General features: G+C 35.4%; 2 protein-coding genes across 3 annotated transcripts; one reads left to right on the top strand and one right to left on the bottom strand.

The window, feature by feature from the left end:
- Positions 1 to 278: 278 nt before the first annotated feature.
- On the top strand, positions 279 to 5068 carry LOC107878837. 2 transcript variants are annotated; one of them, XM_016725988.2, is made up of 6 exons: positions 279 to 562; positions 2705 to 2988; positions 3077 to 3185; positions 3534 to 3626; positions 3913 to 4000; positions 4266 to 5068. In XM_016725988.2, exons 1-6 carry the CDS (start codon positions 498 to 500, stop codon positions 4554 to 4556), a joined length of 930 nt encoding a protein of 309 aa, XP_016581474.2. In that variant the 5' UTR covers positions 279 to 497; the 3' UTR covers positions 4557 to 5068. The 2 variants fall into 2 exon arrangements, with proteins under 2 accessions (XP_016581474.2, XP_016581475.2); XM_016725989.2 differs by having other exon boundaries at positions 4231 to 5068.
- An 891-nt stretch (positions 5069 to 5959) lies between these two features.
- LOC107878836 (LRR receptor-like serine/threonine-protein kinase RGI3) lies at positions 5960 to 9879 on the bottom strand. Its single transcript, XM_016725987.2, has 2 exons — positions 6890 to 9879; positions 5960 to 6601 (listed from the first exon to the last, which is right to left on the bottom strand). The coding sequence occupies exons 1-2, from the start codon at positions 9669 to 9671 to the stop codon at positions 6135 to 6137; spliced, it is 3249 nt and encodes a 1082-aa protein (XP_016581473.2). The 5' UTR covers positions 9672 to 9879; the 3' UTR covers positions 5960 to 6134.
- Between the last annotated feature and the right edge of the window lie 5929 nt (positions 9880 to 15808).

Below are 15808 nucleotides of genomic sequence, written 5' to 3'. Positions count from 1 at the left end.
TGGGTCGTTTGCACTTTTGCCCTTATTTTATGCTGGCTTTTTATTTTTATTTTTCCATAATAAGTAACATTTTTTGTGTGAATATAAATTTATATTTTATGTTTTACTAGGCATAAATTTAATTATTAAAGGTTAAAATTAAAAATTATTTTATTCGAGGGACACAAATTAAAAGTTACTCATTTGAAAGGTAAAATATGTAATATTAGGTTAGACAGAGTTAGTAGTATTTATTGCTCATAGTAATCGATAAATATCTCATAAAATTAATTAATTGAGGTACGCATAACGTGACTCGAACATGAAGATTCTTAAAAAAGTTAGAAGTATTTATTGCTAATTTTAATCGATAAACATGTCATAAAATTAATTAATTGTGGTACGCATAACGTGACTCGAACAGCAAGATTCTTGAAAAGAAATATTTTTATTAGTTGAAAAACATATCTCCTGCTGGTATATGTACGAAGCCCTAAACCTCTGGGAAAAAGAAGAAGATGACAGTTTCTTTGATAGTTAAAGCTTCAATTCAGCTTCATTATCGAGCCATTATCATCCCCTGGTTAGCCATTTCCCTTACACTTGGTTTTTTATTGAATTCTTGTTGATGTATATTGTATTATACTCTCTTGATTTCAATTTGTTTGTCCTGTTTTAACTTAACACGGAATTTAATAAAGTAAAAAGACTTTTGAATATTATCTGTCTTATATTAAAATATGTCGAATGTTGTTTAATCTTGTGGTTTTAAACAATGAAACGGACTAAAAAAGAAAGGTGGACAAATGAATTGAAATATAGGGTAATAAGTACGTTATATAAGTTTACATCTTTCTAGTGATTATGTGGTTCTGCAAAGTGGATTGGTTCGGTAAAGGTTTGATTTTTAAGGCAAAGAATGACCATAGAAAAGATTACCCAGTTCATTTTTGTTTGAATTTTAGGACAATCATGACCTAGAAAGGAGAAGCAGTTTATGGTCCAAATTATTGGAATGTGTTGTTGTGTTATGTCCATCCTCCCCGGACCCCACTTGTGGGATTGCACCGGGTATGTTGTTGTCGTTGTTATTGGGTTCTTGTGTTATGTCTACCTTTCCCGGACCCCATTTATAGGATTACACTAGGTATGTTGTTATTGGGTTATTGTGTTATGTCCACCCTGCCCGGACCTCACTTATGGGATTACACTAGGTATGTTATTGTTGTTGGGTTCTTGTGTTATGTCGGACCCTTCCTGTATCCCACTTGTGGGATTACAATGATACGTTGTTGTTGTTGGGTTCCTGTGTTATATGGGTTTTTTTAAAAAGTAAAGATTTGATCTATAGGACAAACAGGACCACAAAAAGAGATTACAGCAGCTCATTCTCTATATTCTTGAAATGGGTACTTGTGTGAGTGGATTTTGTGAAGAAAAGATTTGATTTTAGGCCAAAACAGTGGCGGAGCCAGCATCTTAATTGAGAGGGTTCAAAATCAAAAAATGTGAACCAAATAATTAGTTGAAGGGGGTTCAGCGTTAACTATATATACATGAAAAATAATTTTAAGCTTGTATACATAGTATAATTTTCCGCCGAAGGGGGTATGAACCCCCTCACTATGAGCTGGATCCGCCACTGGGCCAAAGGTGACCATTGAAAAGATTATTACAGTCTATTCTCCAAATTAGGTTCTTGCGTTGTGTGGGTTGGTTAAGCAAAGGATTGAATTTAAATGCTGATATGACCATTGAAAAGATTACCCAGTTCATGTTCCAGATTATGTAAGTGAATTTGATCTTTAGTTCAAGCATGACCAACAACAACATACCCGGTGTATTCCCACTAAGTGGGTTCTGGGGAGGGTAAAGTGTACGAAGTCCATAACACTACCTCGGATGAAGTAGAGAGGTTGTTTCCGATAGACCTCTGGCAGTTCTAGCATGACCTTAGGGGAAAAAAAAGCAGTTCACTGTCCAAACAATCAAAATGGGTACTTGTGATGTGTAGTTGTATTTAAGAGCAAAGGTTTGATCTCTAGGACAAACATGACCATAAGACGAGATAACAGCAGCTCATTCTCCATAGAATGGGTACTTGTATGAGTGGATTTTGTGAAGAAAGGTTTGATTTGTTGGCCAAAGATGACAATAAAAAAGAGTACTACAGTTCATTCTTCAAACTAGGTTCTTGTGTTATCTGGGTTGGTTAAGCAAAGGTTGATTTTTAGTGCTAACACAACGATTTTCTGTAACCTGAGTTGAATATTTTGGACAAACATGACCACAGAAAGAATTACAGCTGTTTATTCTCAAAATTCTTGAAATGGTTACTTGTGTTACGTAGATCAGGTAAGAAAAGATTTGATCTTTAGGGCAAACATGACCATGAAAAAGATTAGCACAGTCAAATCTTCAAATTCTCGAAATGAGCACTATGTGGATTTGTTAAGCAAAAGTTAAATTTAGGGCAACTGTGGCCATAGAAAATATCTAAGCAGTTGCTATCAAAATTCTTGAAATTGGTACTTGTGACCATGGTTTGGCCAAGCAAAGTTTTGATGTTTAGGGCAAATACGGGCATGAAAAATATTACAGTTCATACTCGAATTTATGAAAATGGGCATGCAACTATGCTGTGCAATATATGCTTATTCCGTGTTTATTATTCTGAGAAAACAGTTTGTTTTAGACTTTAGTATGATATGAATATGTTTATTAGGGTGCAGAAGTTTGGTACTATAAGCTGCTCTCGAGGCAGAGATTATAGCACTTTTCCAGTCAGGCACATTCCCAAGAGATCTAATGGATGCCAAGAGTCAGAAGCTGCTTTGCCAAGGAAGCACATTTTGGACATAGAAAAGCATGGTTTCCTAGACAGGAATATTCAGGAAACTGAATTTTCTGTTGGCGGAAGGTCGAAGTACGGGGACATTCCTTTACATTCCAAGACTCAAAATCATAAACAAAAGTTTTTTACCAGCCTAGACGATGAGGTGGAATGCGGTATGGTTGAATTTATCCACATCTCTCTGTTGTTTTTACCTGTAGTGGAAACTCAAATTAAAATAAGAGGCTGAATACGGAATTTCAGGGGAGGAAGATGAAGTCAATGGAGATTTAGTACTTGAACATGGTATAGCTGAAACTGATAAAGCTAAACAAGATGCTGAAAGAATCGCAGTTCAGTTACTTGCTTCAAGGTTAGAATCTTAGATGTCTTATCTCTCTCTATCTGATCGTGATTTATCTGCTTCAAGTATTATTAGCTCAGTACACTGATCTTACTTGCAACCTGATCTTTCAACTGGTGTTGAAGACTCTGAGTGACATATTAGATGGATAAAACATTCATATCCTTAATTATATGCGGCATACCACATAGAGGTGTTTGAGCATTGATTTCACTTGGAGAAAGATGCGCGAATGATGAAACTGTTAGAACTTTGCTGATGCACGTGAATTCTCTTTCCAGCTTGAATCTAAGAAAAGAGGCCCTGAAGACTGATGCAAAGAAAGCTACTTCCTGATGCATGTATTTGTATGTGCAGAGCATTTACGGCTGTAGAACTGAAGAAAAAGCTCCTGGGAAGAAAGTTTACGCTTAATGTCGTTAATTCTGTAATAACAGATTTCAATACCAGGTAAATCGAACTGACATTGAGATATTTCCCATCAAAATAGTCAGCCCTGCCTTTGATAACACAGAAATATCATTCCAAGTCTCAGTTACATTTTGGATATTGGTGCGCATTATCAGTTGTTCACCTATATCTTTTTACTGTTATCTAAAGTGAACTACTACACTTAAACTTGCTAAAGGGAAGGTTAAAGAACCTTGTGCAATAGGTTTATAAGTTTGTATTTCATTCTCAATCTTAATTTCATCATGATTGACCTTATTTGGATTTGTTTTGTATGTTCCTCTAGGGGTTTAATCAATGATGGTCTATATGCTGAAATGTATTCTCGGTCCAGATGGTCTTCCTCAAGTTGGGGTCCAAGACGAATCAAGCAAGTAAATTTCCTTCTAACTTCTTTCCTAATCGAGATTTTAAAGCTGGCTATTTATTTGGTCAACAATGGGATCCTCACCTGCTTTTTACATATTTTACCTTTTGACGTTATCTCGTTTGGCTAGTATTGAAAAGCAGCTACCAAATCACTCGCAGAACACTCCTTTTCATTTCTTCTCCCCTGCATTTTGTTATATATAGACTAGCTTTGGTTTTATTTTGCTTTTGTCAGAACCCCGTTGAACATTCTCATCATCTCTGGATTAGGCCTTGATCAAGAAGGGTGTAAGTGAAACGGATGCTGATAATGCCATAAAATTAGTCTTCAAGAAGGACGAAGCTGGTGAAGAGCAAGAATCAGGAGAATCAGGACATGCTATGTCAAAACCTTCTCTGGATCATTTGTTTGTCCAGGCATCTAAACAGTGGCTTAAAGGGCAGGGTGTGTCTAGAGAAAAACGTAAAGCAAGGATTATTCGTTGGCTTCAGTATCGTGGCTTTGATTGGAGTATGGTTAGTTTCATACTTAAGAAGTTAGACTCCAACTATCCTCAATAGAGCTTCATTACTCGGCGAAAGGGACTATAATGACCTGTTTGATGTTGCCTTTAGCTGCATGAGGTAGACAAGAGCAATGCTTCCTACTGTATATGGCCCTTAGAGGAAGTAGAAGAAACTGGACCAGTTATTCAGTTCATTGTTGCCATCTCGAAAATAGTTTGAATTGTTAAGATCAACACAAAAGGCGCGCTGTGGCTGATAGCTTCACCTTGCAGAACTCAAGAGCGCCAAAGTCTTGTTGTATCAAGGAATATTAGCAGTTTCTCTGGAAGTAATTGTACTGTATTGTGCCACATTAACCAGATTGTAAATAAGAATGCTGTCATTTTCGACTTCATGTTTTGCCCCTAGACTTTGGTCTATTGGTAAGAGCGCAACGCCTGATGTGTGAATCAGGTGCACGTGGTTTGTACTCTAGCGGGCGCATTATCCACTGAATTTTGAACTACGCACCACTCTCCTCGAGGATTTCTCAGTTATTTTTAAGAAATCAACTTTATAGTTTCGTATTGTAGCCATCCCTTGATTTGAGTTATTCTGTCCATTCTGCATGTTTGGTTGTGACTTGTGATATTCATTTAGTCATTATTTTCCCTTTGGATGGATATAAATTCATTTACCAAATTATATAAATTTTGAAATGATGTTTTATACATCAAGCTGTGTTTTCAATTTTTTGGTGGATCTTTGCTGTTGCACAATACTACTTTCATGCTCCACAAGTCAAATATTAACTATTAAATCTCAAATGATGTGACCCAAATACAGCTGCTATGAAGCTATTTTTCTTCTTTTGTCGTTCGGGTGTTGAGTACCTGCATTGGAGCCTCGATATGTATGGATCTATGCCGTGCAAGATTCATTAAAGAAGAAATCACTCACTGATTTTTCTATATCAAGAACTCGAGCTGGAGACCTGATTATACCAACTTGAAATTTAAGTTATGTGACATTCATCCTATTAATTTGCTTATAAAGGCTTCTCTCAGAATATCACATGATCATGTGATGGGGCCAACTCATAGTTGGTTGCTGGACTATTTCTTGCTAGACACTTGGGAATCTTTATTTGCTTCAATTAATTCAATGTACAAAATTCCAAGATCCTCCAACCAATGATTGATTCACTTCCCACATGTCTACACACCAACAAAGTACCATGTACTTTCGCGTGTTACTTTTTACCAACTCGCTTATTAAGGCTTAGGCTGATGAGAAAATAATAGATCTTTGAAAAATTAACCATTATCATAAAGTTTCAAATTTCGCCAGTGAAATTCCATGCACCAACTTTTCAAGATACTTTGTAACTCTCTTATGTGAACAGACATTTGAATTGCCATTTATATTAGTATGCCTCAATTGACTAAGTATGTTAAAAGTGTACCAATCTCGGATAATGATGAACACTGATCTTTTCACTCTATAATATGCTAATGCTAAACTGAAAACTCCCTTACTACTAATACATGGTTTAGGAATGACAGTGATTTTCCTTAAAATCTATAACCTGCTCTAACTCATATTGCTAATACAACATGCCATATTCACAAATTTGTTCACTATGTTGAAGCCTTATTTGGAGATAGATTTATCAGAAAATACAAATGAGCAGCTACAAGAGACTTGAGAATCCACATTCTTGGTGCCTGGTGATTTTGTAAGAGGTGTTACACTTGCATTTTTCTTCAACAAGTCGGATTCGGAGACAACAGGATCAACATTCCGAATTTCCTTGAGCATGGCTACAACATCCCTCATCATCGGACGATCATCAGCTTTTGTGCTCACGCACAGGAATGAAACAGCTAAAGTTTGCAGCATTTCATGCATCTCAGGATCAGCTCTGCCTCTGAGCTTTGGATCAAGAATGTCATTTGGATCGCTCTTACTTTGTAAGTGATCGCGCACCCATTGTACTAAGTGTGCGCCCCTGGGTAATGTTGGATCCAGTGGATGCCTTCCTGTTAGTACCTCCAAGAGGACCACACCAAAGCTGTATACATCACTCCTTTCTGTGATCCGTTGCATCGAAGCATGTTCTGTGGACACATAATAAGCCAGAGTCTCTGTCAATGTCTTTGTCAATTCAAGAAAAGTTGATGCAGCTAATCAAGCTGAAATAATGATTACAACAGCAACAATATCTTTTCTATTGTGAGGATCCATCATAAATTGACTAGTTTTAGGTTCACTGTCAGTCAGCTAAGATTACGACTACAATAACAACGATATATTCTGTAGTGTGGGGATTCAACATAAATTGACTAGTTTTACGCTCGTTGTCAGCTAGTTGGGATAAATGAGTAAAAATGCAGTATAATAATTACCTGGAGCCATATATCCATAGGAACCAGCAAGATGAGGCCTTTGGCTCTCCTTTAACAAGTCTGCATCAACGTCACTGTTGACAATCCTTGCCAACCCGAAATCAGCCAAGTAAGGCTCCATTCTAGGGCCTAATAGAACATTCATTGCTTTGACATCTCCATGCATTATAGGGGGTACACAATCATGATGTAAGTATGCAAGTGCATGAGCGACTCCAAGGACAACATCGAATCTGTTCTCCCATTCTGCTGCTCCTTTGCCAACACCATGGAGCAATGAGCTCAAACTCCCATTGGGAAGATAGTCATAGAACAAAAGTTTCATGTTCTGGTTTGAAGCCCAACCGAGGAGGCGTACGATGTTCTTGTGCCGGATTGAACCAAGAGTTTGAATTTCTGAACCAAATGCTCCTGATTCCTCTGATGACCACATTTTCTTGACTGCTAAAGTCGCCCCATTTTCGGTCATTATTCTGTAGACAACCCCAGAGCTACCAGTGCCAATGACATTAGCTGATGTTAGATTATGAACAATGTCATCTATTGAAAAGTCCAACTTCTGGTAAAGAGTCATTTCCCAAGTATCAACTTCTGGTCCATACTTGGCCGCCATTCTCATCCTGATCAAGGTGTAGATGGCTAGAAGCACCAGCACAGCACTTATACTGATTAGGATTGACATAGCAAGCTTCATGCTGGACTTAGCATGTCCAGCAGGCCCCGTTTGAATCACGTCCCCACCAGAAATATAAAGAGCCTGGTTTCCAGTAAGATCACTCAAAGGAAGCTTATGAAAGAATGGAGCATTGGGAAGTTTCCCATAGAAGTCATTGAATGATATATTGAGTGAAACAAGGTTTTGAAGGTTCGTGAGAACATCTAAACTCCCGGTGAGTTTGTTGTGGGAGAGATCAAGGTTTCCTAACTTGCTAAGACCTGAAAACTCACTTGGAATCACTCCTGTAAACTGGTTACAACTAAGGTTAAGACTGATTTCAAGGGATGGTATTTGACCCAACTCTTTAGGTATATCGCCTGAGAAACCGTTGTACCCGAGATCTAACAACTGAAGCTTACTGCAGGACACTACCTCAGCTGGAATTCTACCAGAAAGTTGATTTTTTCCAAGATTCAATTTTGTTAATTCTGTTAAAGAACCAACACTTGGACTTAACGAACCCGTAAGCCTGTTGTCTGAAATGTCCACATACTGTAGGCAACCGGGCAGTTTCTCTGGCAAGGAACCAGTGAACGCGTTCGAATGGAGATCAAGAAACTCAAGATTTTGATAGCCTGATATTGATGAAGGAATACCTCCCATAAAGTGATTGCCACTCATGTCAAGGAAATTCAAACTTCTTAAGTTTCCTATTTCTGATGGAACAGTACCCCCTAGCCTATTGTTACTCACCCTGAATCTATACAAATTTGTGCAGTTTCCAACATCAGTTGGAATAAAACCAGACAAATCATTGGAAAGAAGCAACAATTTTGTTAGATTTTGCAAAGCAAAGATTTCTTTTGGTATGGAACCAAAAAGATTGTTGTAAGAAAGGTCTAAAGCCTGAAGATTCTCACAATGAGATAAGGAAACAGGAATATTGCCTGTCAAATTATTTTGCCATGCAAAGAATAAAGTCAAGCTCTTTAACTTTCCTATTTCATTAGGAATTTCACCTGATATACCATTGTTGTCAACTTCCAAATGAGACAATTTAGTACAATTTGATATATCAGTAGGTATTGTACCTGATAACTGATTGACACTCAACTGTAGCTCTTCAAGATTTGAAAGTCCACCAAAACTTGTAGGAATACTACCTGTTAAGAGATTCTCAGACAAGTCAATAACTTTGATAGCCTTGCAATTCCCAAGCTCATTAGGGATCACACCAACAATACTATTCTGCCAAAGCAACAAACTTTGAAGCTTCTTGAGCTCCCCTATACTCCTTGGAATCGAACCGGATATCGAATTCTGATACAAGTACAAGTTCTGCAGTTCACTGCAATTCCCAATCTCTTCTGGAATTGGTCCAGACAAGAGAGCTGTGTAAATTGCAATAGTCTGAATCTTTTTCAGGTTTCCAATAGACACAGGCAAGTTCCCTGAAATGCTTGTTTCAGCCAGGCCTAGAAAAAACAAGTTAATGCAGTTTCCAATCTCCAAAGGTAGTTCCCCCTTAAGATTTTTGTTCCCCCCAGCTCTAAACTCCTCAAGATTGTTCAACTTTCCAATACCCTTTGGAATTTCACCACTCAGTTGATTGTCATATATCAAGAACTTCTTCAAACTGGACAAGTTTCCAATGTCTGATGGAATATCACCTTCAAGAAAATTTGAACTGAGAGACAAAGTTTGCAGCTTTTTGAGCTTACAAATTTCTTGTGGAATGACACCAGTGATTGAATTATCACTAATATCAATCAAACTAAGTTCAAGATAATCTCCAAACTCTTTTGGGATTGGACCACTAAGATTAGTTGCTGAAAGAACAAGAGTGTTCAAGAATTTGAGTGGCTGAAAATTTGAAGGCAATGAACCTTGTAAATCAACTGACTTAAGACTTATACTAACAACATAACCATTTGAGTTACACTGTATACCAAACCAGTTACATGGACTTTTATCTAAAGAACTCCATGTTGTTAAAACATCATTGGAATTGTTTAATGTTTTTTTCCATGCAAGAAGTGTTTGACTTTGTATATCAAGTGAATAACAAGAAGAGAGGAAAAGTAAGAGAAGAAGAAGAAAAGGATTTCTTGAAGGAGCAGGCATTTCTTGCTGCTGCAAAGAGTGAAGGAGAAGAAGAGAGATAGTTTAGTACTTTGGGATTGTAAAGGGGGGAACCCCATGTTTTGTTTATAGAGAAAAGGCAGTAGAAGATCTGGATCCAAGAGCACTTTCAATTTTTTTCTATTATTATTATTGCACTTTGGTGATAGTTGTTAATTCAGACTTGCTGATGCAGATGGCTTTCTTTGGCTTTATTTATTCATTATTAATGTTTTATTATAATGCCGAGGTCTATCGGAAACAGCCTCTCAGAGATACGCATACATTCTACTATTAGCCTCTCAGAGATACGCATACATTCTACTATCTATAGGCGCTACTTGTGAGATTAGATTGTGTTGTTGTTGTTGTTTGGTTATAGTGCTGCTCTCTTTGTTTCTTTTGTTAGTAAGTGCATTACATATTTGTTTGGCTTTTATCAGTTTCACTATATGTTGTTCGGATTTTTCAAAAATGTTATTATTTTTGTAATTACGTACTCTCGACTTGGACTATATATCCAAAAAGATCATGCTCGCGATCATTCCACACGCTACCTAGTAGAGACGTGATTATCTGGAGTGGATTTTCTCTTTGACTAAGAAGGGGGCGACACCTGTCTCGTATATTCCATACATGCACTACTTTTGACGAATTTAGTACATATCCCTCGTAATATTTTTAAAAAGTCCGAGCAACGTAGATTTGAATTGGCAAGCCCAAAGGGAAACAAATGTTGGTTTGATTTTAAATGTTATAATTATCATTTCCCTTTCTTTTTAGTTGCATAATTAATGTCCTCAAGGATTCTTGATAGCTATGTGGCCAGCACCATTACAAATACCAACTCTTTATGAGGGCTAGTTGTGTGCAATTACTAGGTAGAGTACTATTCATTAAAAATTCTTTTTGTGTTTGGTTTTTAGGCGTAGGGGTCAGGGTAGTAGGTTTAGGTATTGTTGGTGACTTGGTTGGGGGGGTTGGGGGGGATGTGTTATTCTTGTAAATATTTTTTGGTTTCCAAACTGAGGCGGAGCCAGCCTAGTAACACGAGGTTCATTTGAACCTCCTTTGGTGAAAAATTATACTAGTATATTACATAATTAAAATGATATTACATTAAAATGTTGAACCCATTAGATGAGTTTTCTTCAGATTTTAAACTTTTCGATGGAAATCCTGATTCCGCCTCAGTTTCCAAAGTAGTGAAGAAGAGCATGTTCTTTCAAATGGTTTTAAATAAAAGAAGGTGCAGAAATGGTCCATCATTTTATGTACAATAGTATGAGTCAGCCACATGTTAGTTATATAAAACTTATGGCTAGTAATGACTTTGTTATGAAGTAGAGGAAGGCAACAATAGAGGACAAAATCAAGTTTGTTTACATCTCGACTATTTCACCAGATATTTATTATTTCACTCAGCATAGATATCACGCGACTTCTCTAACTATATATTACATTGACTAAAGTATCTAGTACCTTCTGAATTATGACCGAATCTGCTACGACGCACTTCAATTTCATGAGTGTCCTATTACCCCTCTGAACTAAATTTTAGCATATTTTATCAATCTTTTTTAGCTGACGTGACACCTTTTATCAACCTTTTAACTGACATGGCACTTTTGACGTGGCTCTCATTTTATATAACAAAGGTGTCACGTCAGCACAAAAGGATGACAAAAATACGTTAAAATTGAGTTCGGAAGGTAATAGGACTCATGTGAAATTAAAGTGTGACGTAGCAACTTTGGTCATAATTCGGAGTACTGGATGTTTATCTCTATTACATTTAAAAGGCAAAATGAAAATGAAAAACAAAGGACTAAACTAACAAAAGAGAAAAAGGTTAAGATGCCCTCTTACTATACGAAATATCTTAAGTTTACGATAATAATAACATATCCGATGTATTCCCACATAGTGGGATTTGGAGAGGATAAAATGTGTGCAGTTCATAGTACTACCCCGAAGAAGTAGAGAACTTATTTTCGATAGACTCCAGGCTCAGGACAAAAGAACATTAAACAAAGTCGTAATGGCATGTGGATTCGACCAAGTCATGTTGAGGCTCCATTTAAATCAAGAACAGGTACGAGACGAATTGCTAACGATAAAGATATAAATGTCTATAAAGTATAACAAAAAGGGAAAATTGAATATATTTTGTATAATAGAAGAGTAAACTTAAAACTTTTTTTGCCAAAACAAATAATGGATAATTTTCACAAGGGATTATTAAAAACTTACCTTGCTAATCTTTCTCATCAAAAATTAAACAAGCATTAATTAAAGAGAAAAACATAGTGAAAAAAGAGATTGTTAATTAAAAGCTTAGGGATCTGGATCTATATAATTCTTAGGAAGTAGTAGAAGAATAAGTGCATATGAAATTAATAATATAATATAATCTATATTTCTAAGACAATAATTATACTTATAATATTAGCATTAAGATGGAGATCTCTTATAATAGTGATGAGCACATGCATGTTTTTTAAAAAATAATTTACCTTTAATTAATTTAATTAAACTGCAAAAGTTCCATGTCATATTGTCGGGAAGAATATTAACCTTTTCTTAAAATAAGTACTTTTTTTTCCCAACAAATCAACCTCTGGTGATCGAATCAGGATTTTCATTAAGTGAGTTCAAAATATAAAGAAATAAACATACGAACTAGGAGATTCAACGTTTACTATAAATATATAAAAAAATAATTTTAATTATATATAAATATATAATATAATTTTTAATCGAGGGAGGTCCGATTAACCTGAACCCCAAGCACCCCCACCCACCCACCCACATATACACTAAAAAAAAATAAAAACATTTTAGGTTAGATCTCAATCCTCTTGTTTTTACATAGAATAATTTGATCACGGGTTCTTCACTTAAAAAAAATCAAAAATCAAAAATCAAAAAAGAAAAAAAATGTTATTAATTCTGCTTCATATAATTAGCAATATAATACGAGTCAATCTATGTATTAATGATGATTAAGCTATTTTAAATGGTTTATGATCGGTTAGTTCACACATAGTGACATAAAATAAAGGATGGTCAGTTGAATAATCTTTATTGAAAAAATTTATACTATATATGTATGTGTCAATATATATTAAATCTTTAATATTATTAGCAAAATTTCTGATTTTGCTAGTGATGATATAATGCAATCAATCGTTACTCCTAAACGTTCACTCAACTATTGACCTCACTGCCTTTAAGGGAGAACCAACGAGTCCACGAGAAGATTCATAATTTTCACCCGTCTTAACAAATAATTTTTTTAAGTTATTGTCTATGAGTCGCACGCTCATTTTATGCTCGATCTATACTAAATTAATAACTGTTTAAATCATTTAGGGTTTTTTCTAAAAAGAGAAAAAGAAAAGAACCTAATTCAAAGTGACACATAAAAAGAAGTGAAAAAAGAAGAAGACTCTAAAAATGGGATGAAAATATTTATGTATATGATAATGGAATCTTCACCACCTTTTCTTTTTAAGTATATTAAGTTTTCTTCAACTTTATCTCCTTTGAGAATCAGATTGGTATACTAAAACTTTCGTTATGTACGGAAGCGGAGGAAGGATCAAATTAAAAGGGTTTATTATACATAGTTTTACCTTATATTTCTGCAAAACCCTGTTTCCATGACTTAGACCGTTGATCTTATATTCATATGACAACAACTTTTTCGGTTACTCCAAATTAAAGCTTCTGCTATTCGCGAGATCGGAGGAAGGATCGGATCAAAAAAGTCTATTGTACACAGCTTCACCTTACATTTTCGCAAGAAACTGTTTCTACGACTTGAACTGGTGACCTCGTATTCACATGCATGGCAACAACCTTTTCGATTACTCCAAAGCTTCTGTTATGCGCAGGATCGGAGGAAGGACCGGACCAAAAAGGTCAATTGTACGCAGTTTCACCTTACATTTCTGCAAGGACCTGTTTCCATGATTTAAACCGATGATCTCATATTCACGTAAGTAATAACAACTTTCCGATTACTTCAAAACTCTCGTGCCAACTTTATCACCTTTGAAGTCTGAAAAAAGTAGTAGTACCTTTTGAGAAAGAACTTGTTGATTTTAATGTGGGAAAAAAAGTCACATTTGTTACTTAGCAATGTAGTGAATAGTCATTCTCTGTGTGTATAAAGATGTCTGACAATTACTACAACTATTCAGTTGAAAAAATAAAATTATATAGGGTAACTGTCTATTCTAACTTGCAGTAAATTAAAGTTGTAGCATTTATTGATGGTGAAATATTTTCTTGTGCTTCACATGGTCAATGTATAATAGAGAGCATTGACAATATGGTAACGGAAAAGGGATAAATATACTTTCGATCTATGATAAATGGTACGTATATATTCTTTGTCATACTTTGGATATATGTATGCCCCTTCCGTTAATGAAATGGTAGGTATATGCCCCTCACACTAATGGTAGGGGCACATATATACCCAAAGAATGACGGAGGGTATATACGGATCATTTATCATAGTTCGAGGGTATATTTGTCCTTTTCTTATTTTAATTTTTTTATTCCATATAATTAATTCAAACCCACTACTCGATCCAATAAAACCACTACCTGACCCGCTCTTAATTAAAATGAAAGAGACTCCTATCTAGCAAACACGTTTCTCATCCTATAACGATATACACAAACAATACGATAACAACCACTACTATCAATTTCAAAAATCAAAAAAAAAAGTAACTCATAACACCCAAAAACAACATCAAATTTCCAACGAAATTCCGTCACCACATAGTTGCCATCTCCATCAAACGGAAAACAACCCACCGGCGAACCATCGTCGCACCCCTAACTCCAACCAAATCTCCACTCCCTCCAACTAATAAACACCGACTAGCCGCAACAACCAACCACTACAATTTGATTGGGGTTTGCGTTTAAGAGAAAAAATAGAGGAAGTATCAAATTTGTAACAAAAAATAGAGGTCGGATCGAGTTGGTTTGAAATGGGGGTTTGATGGGTTTATTGGGTCGGATAGTTACACATATGCTCCTGTGAGTCCTACCGTTAGTGCGACGGGCATATACGTACCATTTCAGTAACGGTAGTCGGTAGGGCATATATGTATCCAAAGCATGACGGAGGGTATATATATATACCATTTATCATAATTCAGGGGTATATTTATCCCTTTTCCGATACGGTATATTTATCCCTTTTCCGATACGGTAATGTAGTTAATGTACTTTCTTTTCACCTTTAATTCCATACAATATACTCTTATTTTTTTTCACATGAAAAAGAAAAAAAAAAAGAACTTCACTTCATCCTCACATTCTGTAGACCTCTTTTTTAATTATTATATTTGTGAAATAATTAATTTGCTATTTGGACTATTTTTTTGAAGACCTAAATTAAAGATTCAATATATACATTATGTAAAAGATGTGATCATCACGTGAGCAATGATATAGATCTTAACAAATGCATGGCATGTTACATTGATCTATTTAAAATTTAAATTGGTGATCACATGAGAACATGCATGATTGGATTTTGTAATTTATCCAAATAATTAAAATAAAATCTCCATATTACCAATCATGGACAAATATTGGTTTTATCCAAATTAGAGAGATTGAATAAAACAAAAACAAGAATCATAAATATCGCGGTGAAATAGTAACTATTACTCCTTCCTTCTTAATTAAAAATCTCGAGTATGTATGATCCCAATTCGGAAATCCTCATTGTCGCTTTGGTACTAGGAAGCACCTTACGCCAAAGTGAGATTTTTTAATAAGTATTTGAACTAGTCGAGATTTCAAAACAGATACTAATAGCAAAGTGATTCATAATATTATACAAGTATATCATATACTACTAATGTTACCAACTATGTATACGAGGACTTTCAAGAACATGTGTCATGTTCCTCCCACAACTCTCCATTACCAATTTTTTAAATTACAATTTATTGTAACTCTTGCCCATTCTATTTTATTTGGAATTGGGTATTTTCTTTTTGTCTTTTTTTTTTGGAATAAAAATTAACTTTCCAAATTCTCTGTCTTCCATTGTTTATAAGTTTGAATATATAACAATTCCTAGATAATGTCTCTATCTTATT

Source organism: Capsicum annuum, chromosome 7, assembly GCF_002878395.1.
Source record: "Capsicum annuum cultivar UCD-10X-F1 chromosome 7, UCD10Xv1.1, whole genome shotgun sequence".
Lineage (NCBI taxonomy): Eukaryota > Viridiplantae > Streptophyta > Magnoliopsida > Solanales > Solanaceae > Capsicum > Capsicum annuum.
The sequence above is the reverse complement of the archived record's forward strand: the minus strand, read 5'-3'. Positions and strand labels throughout refer to the sequence as shown.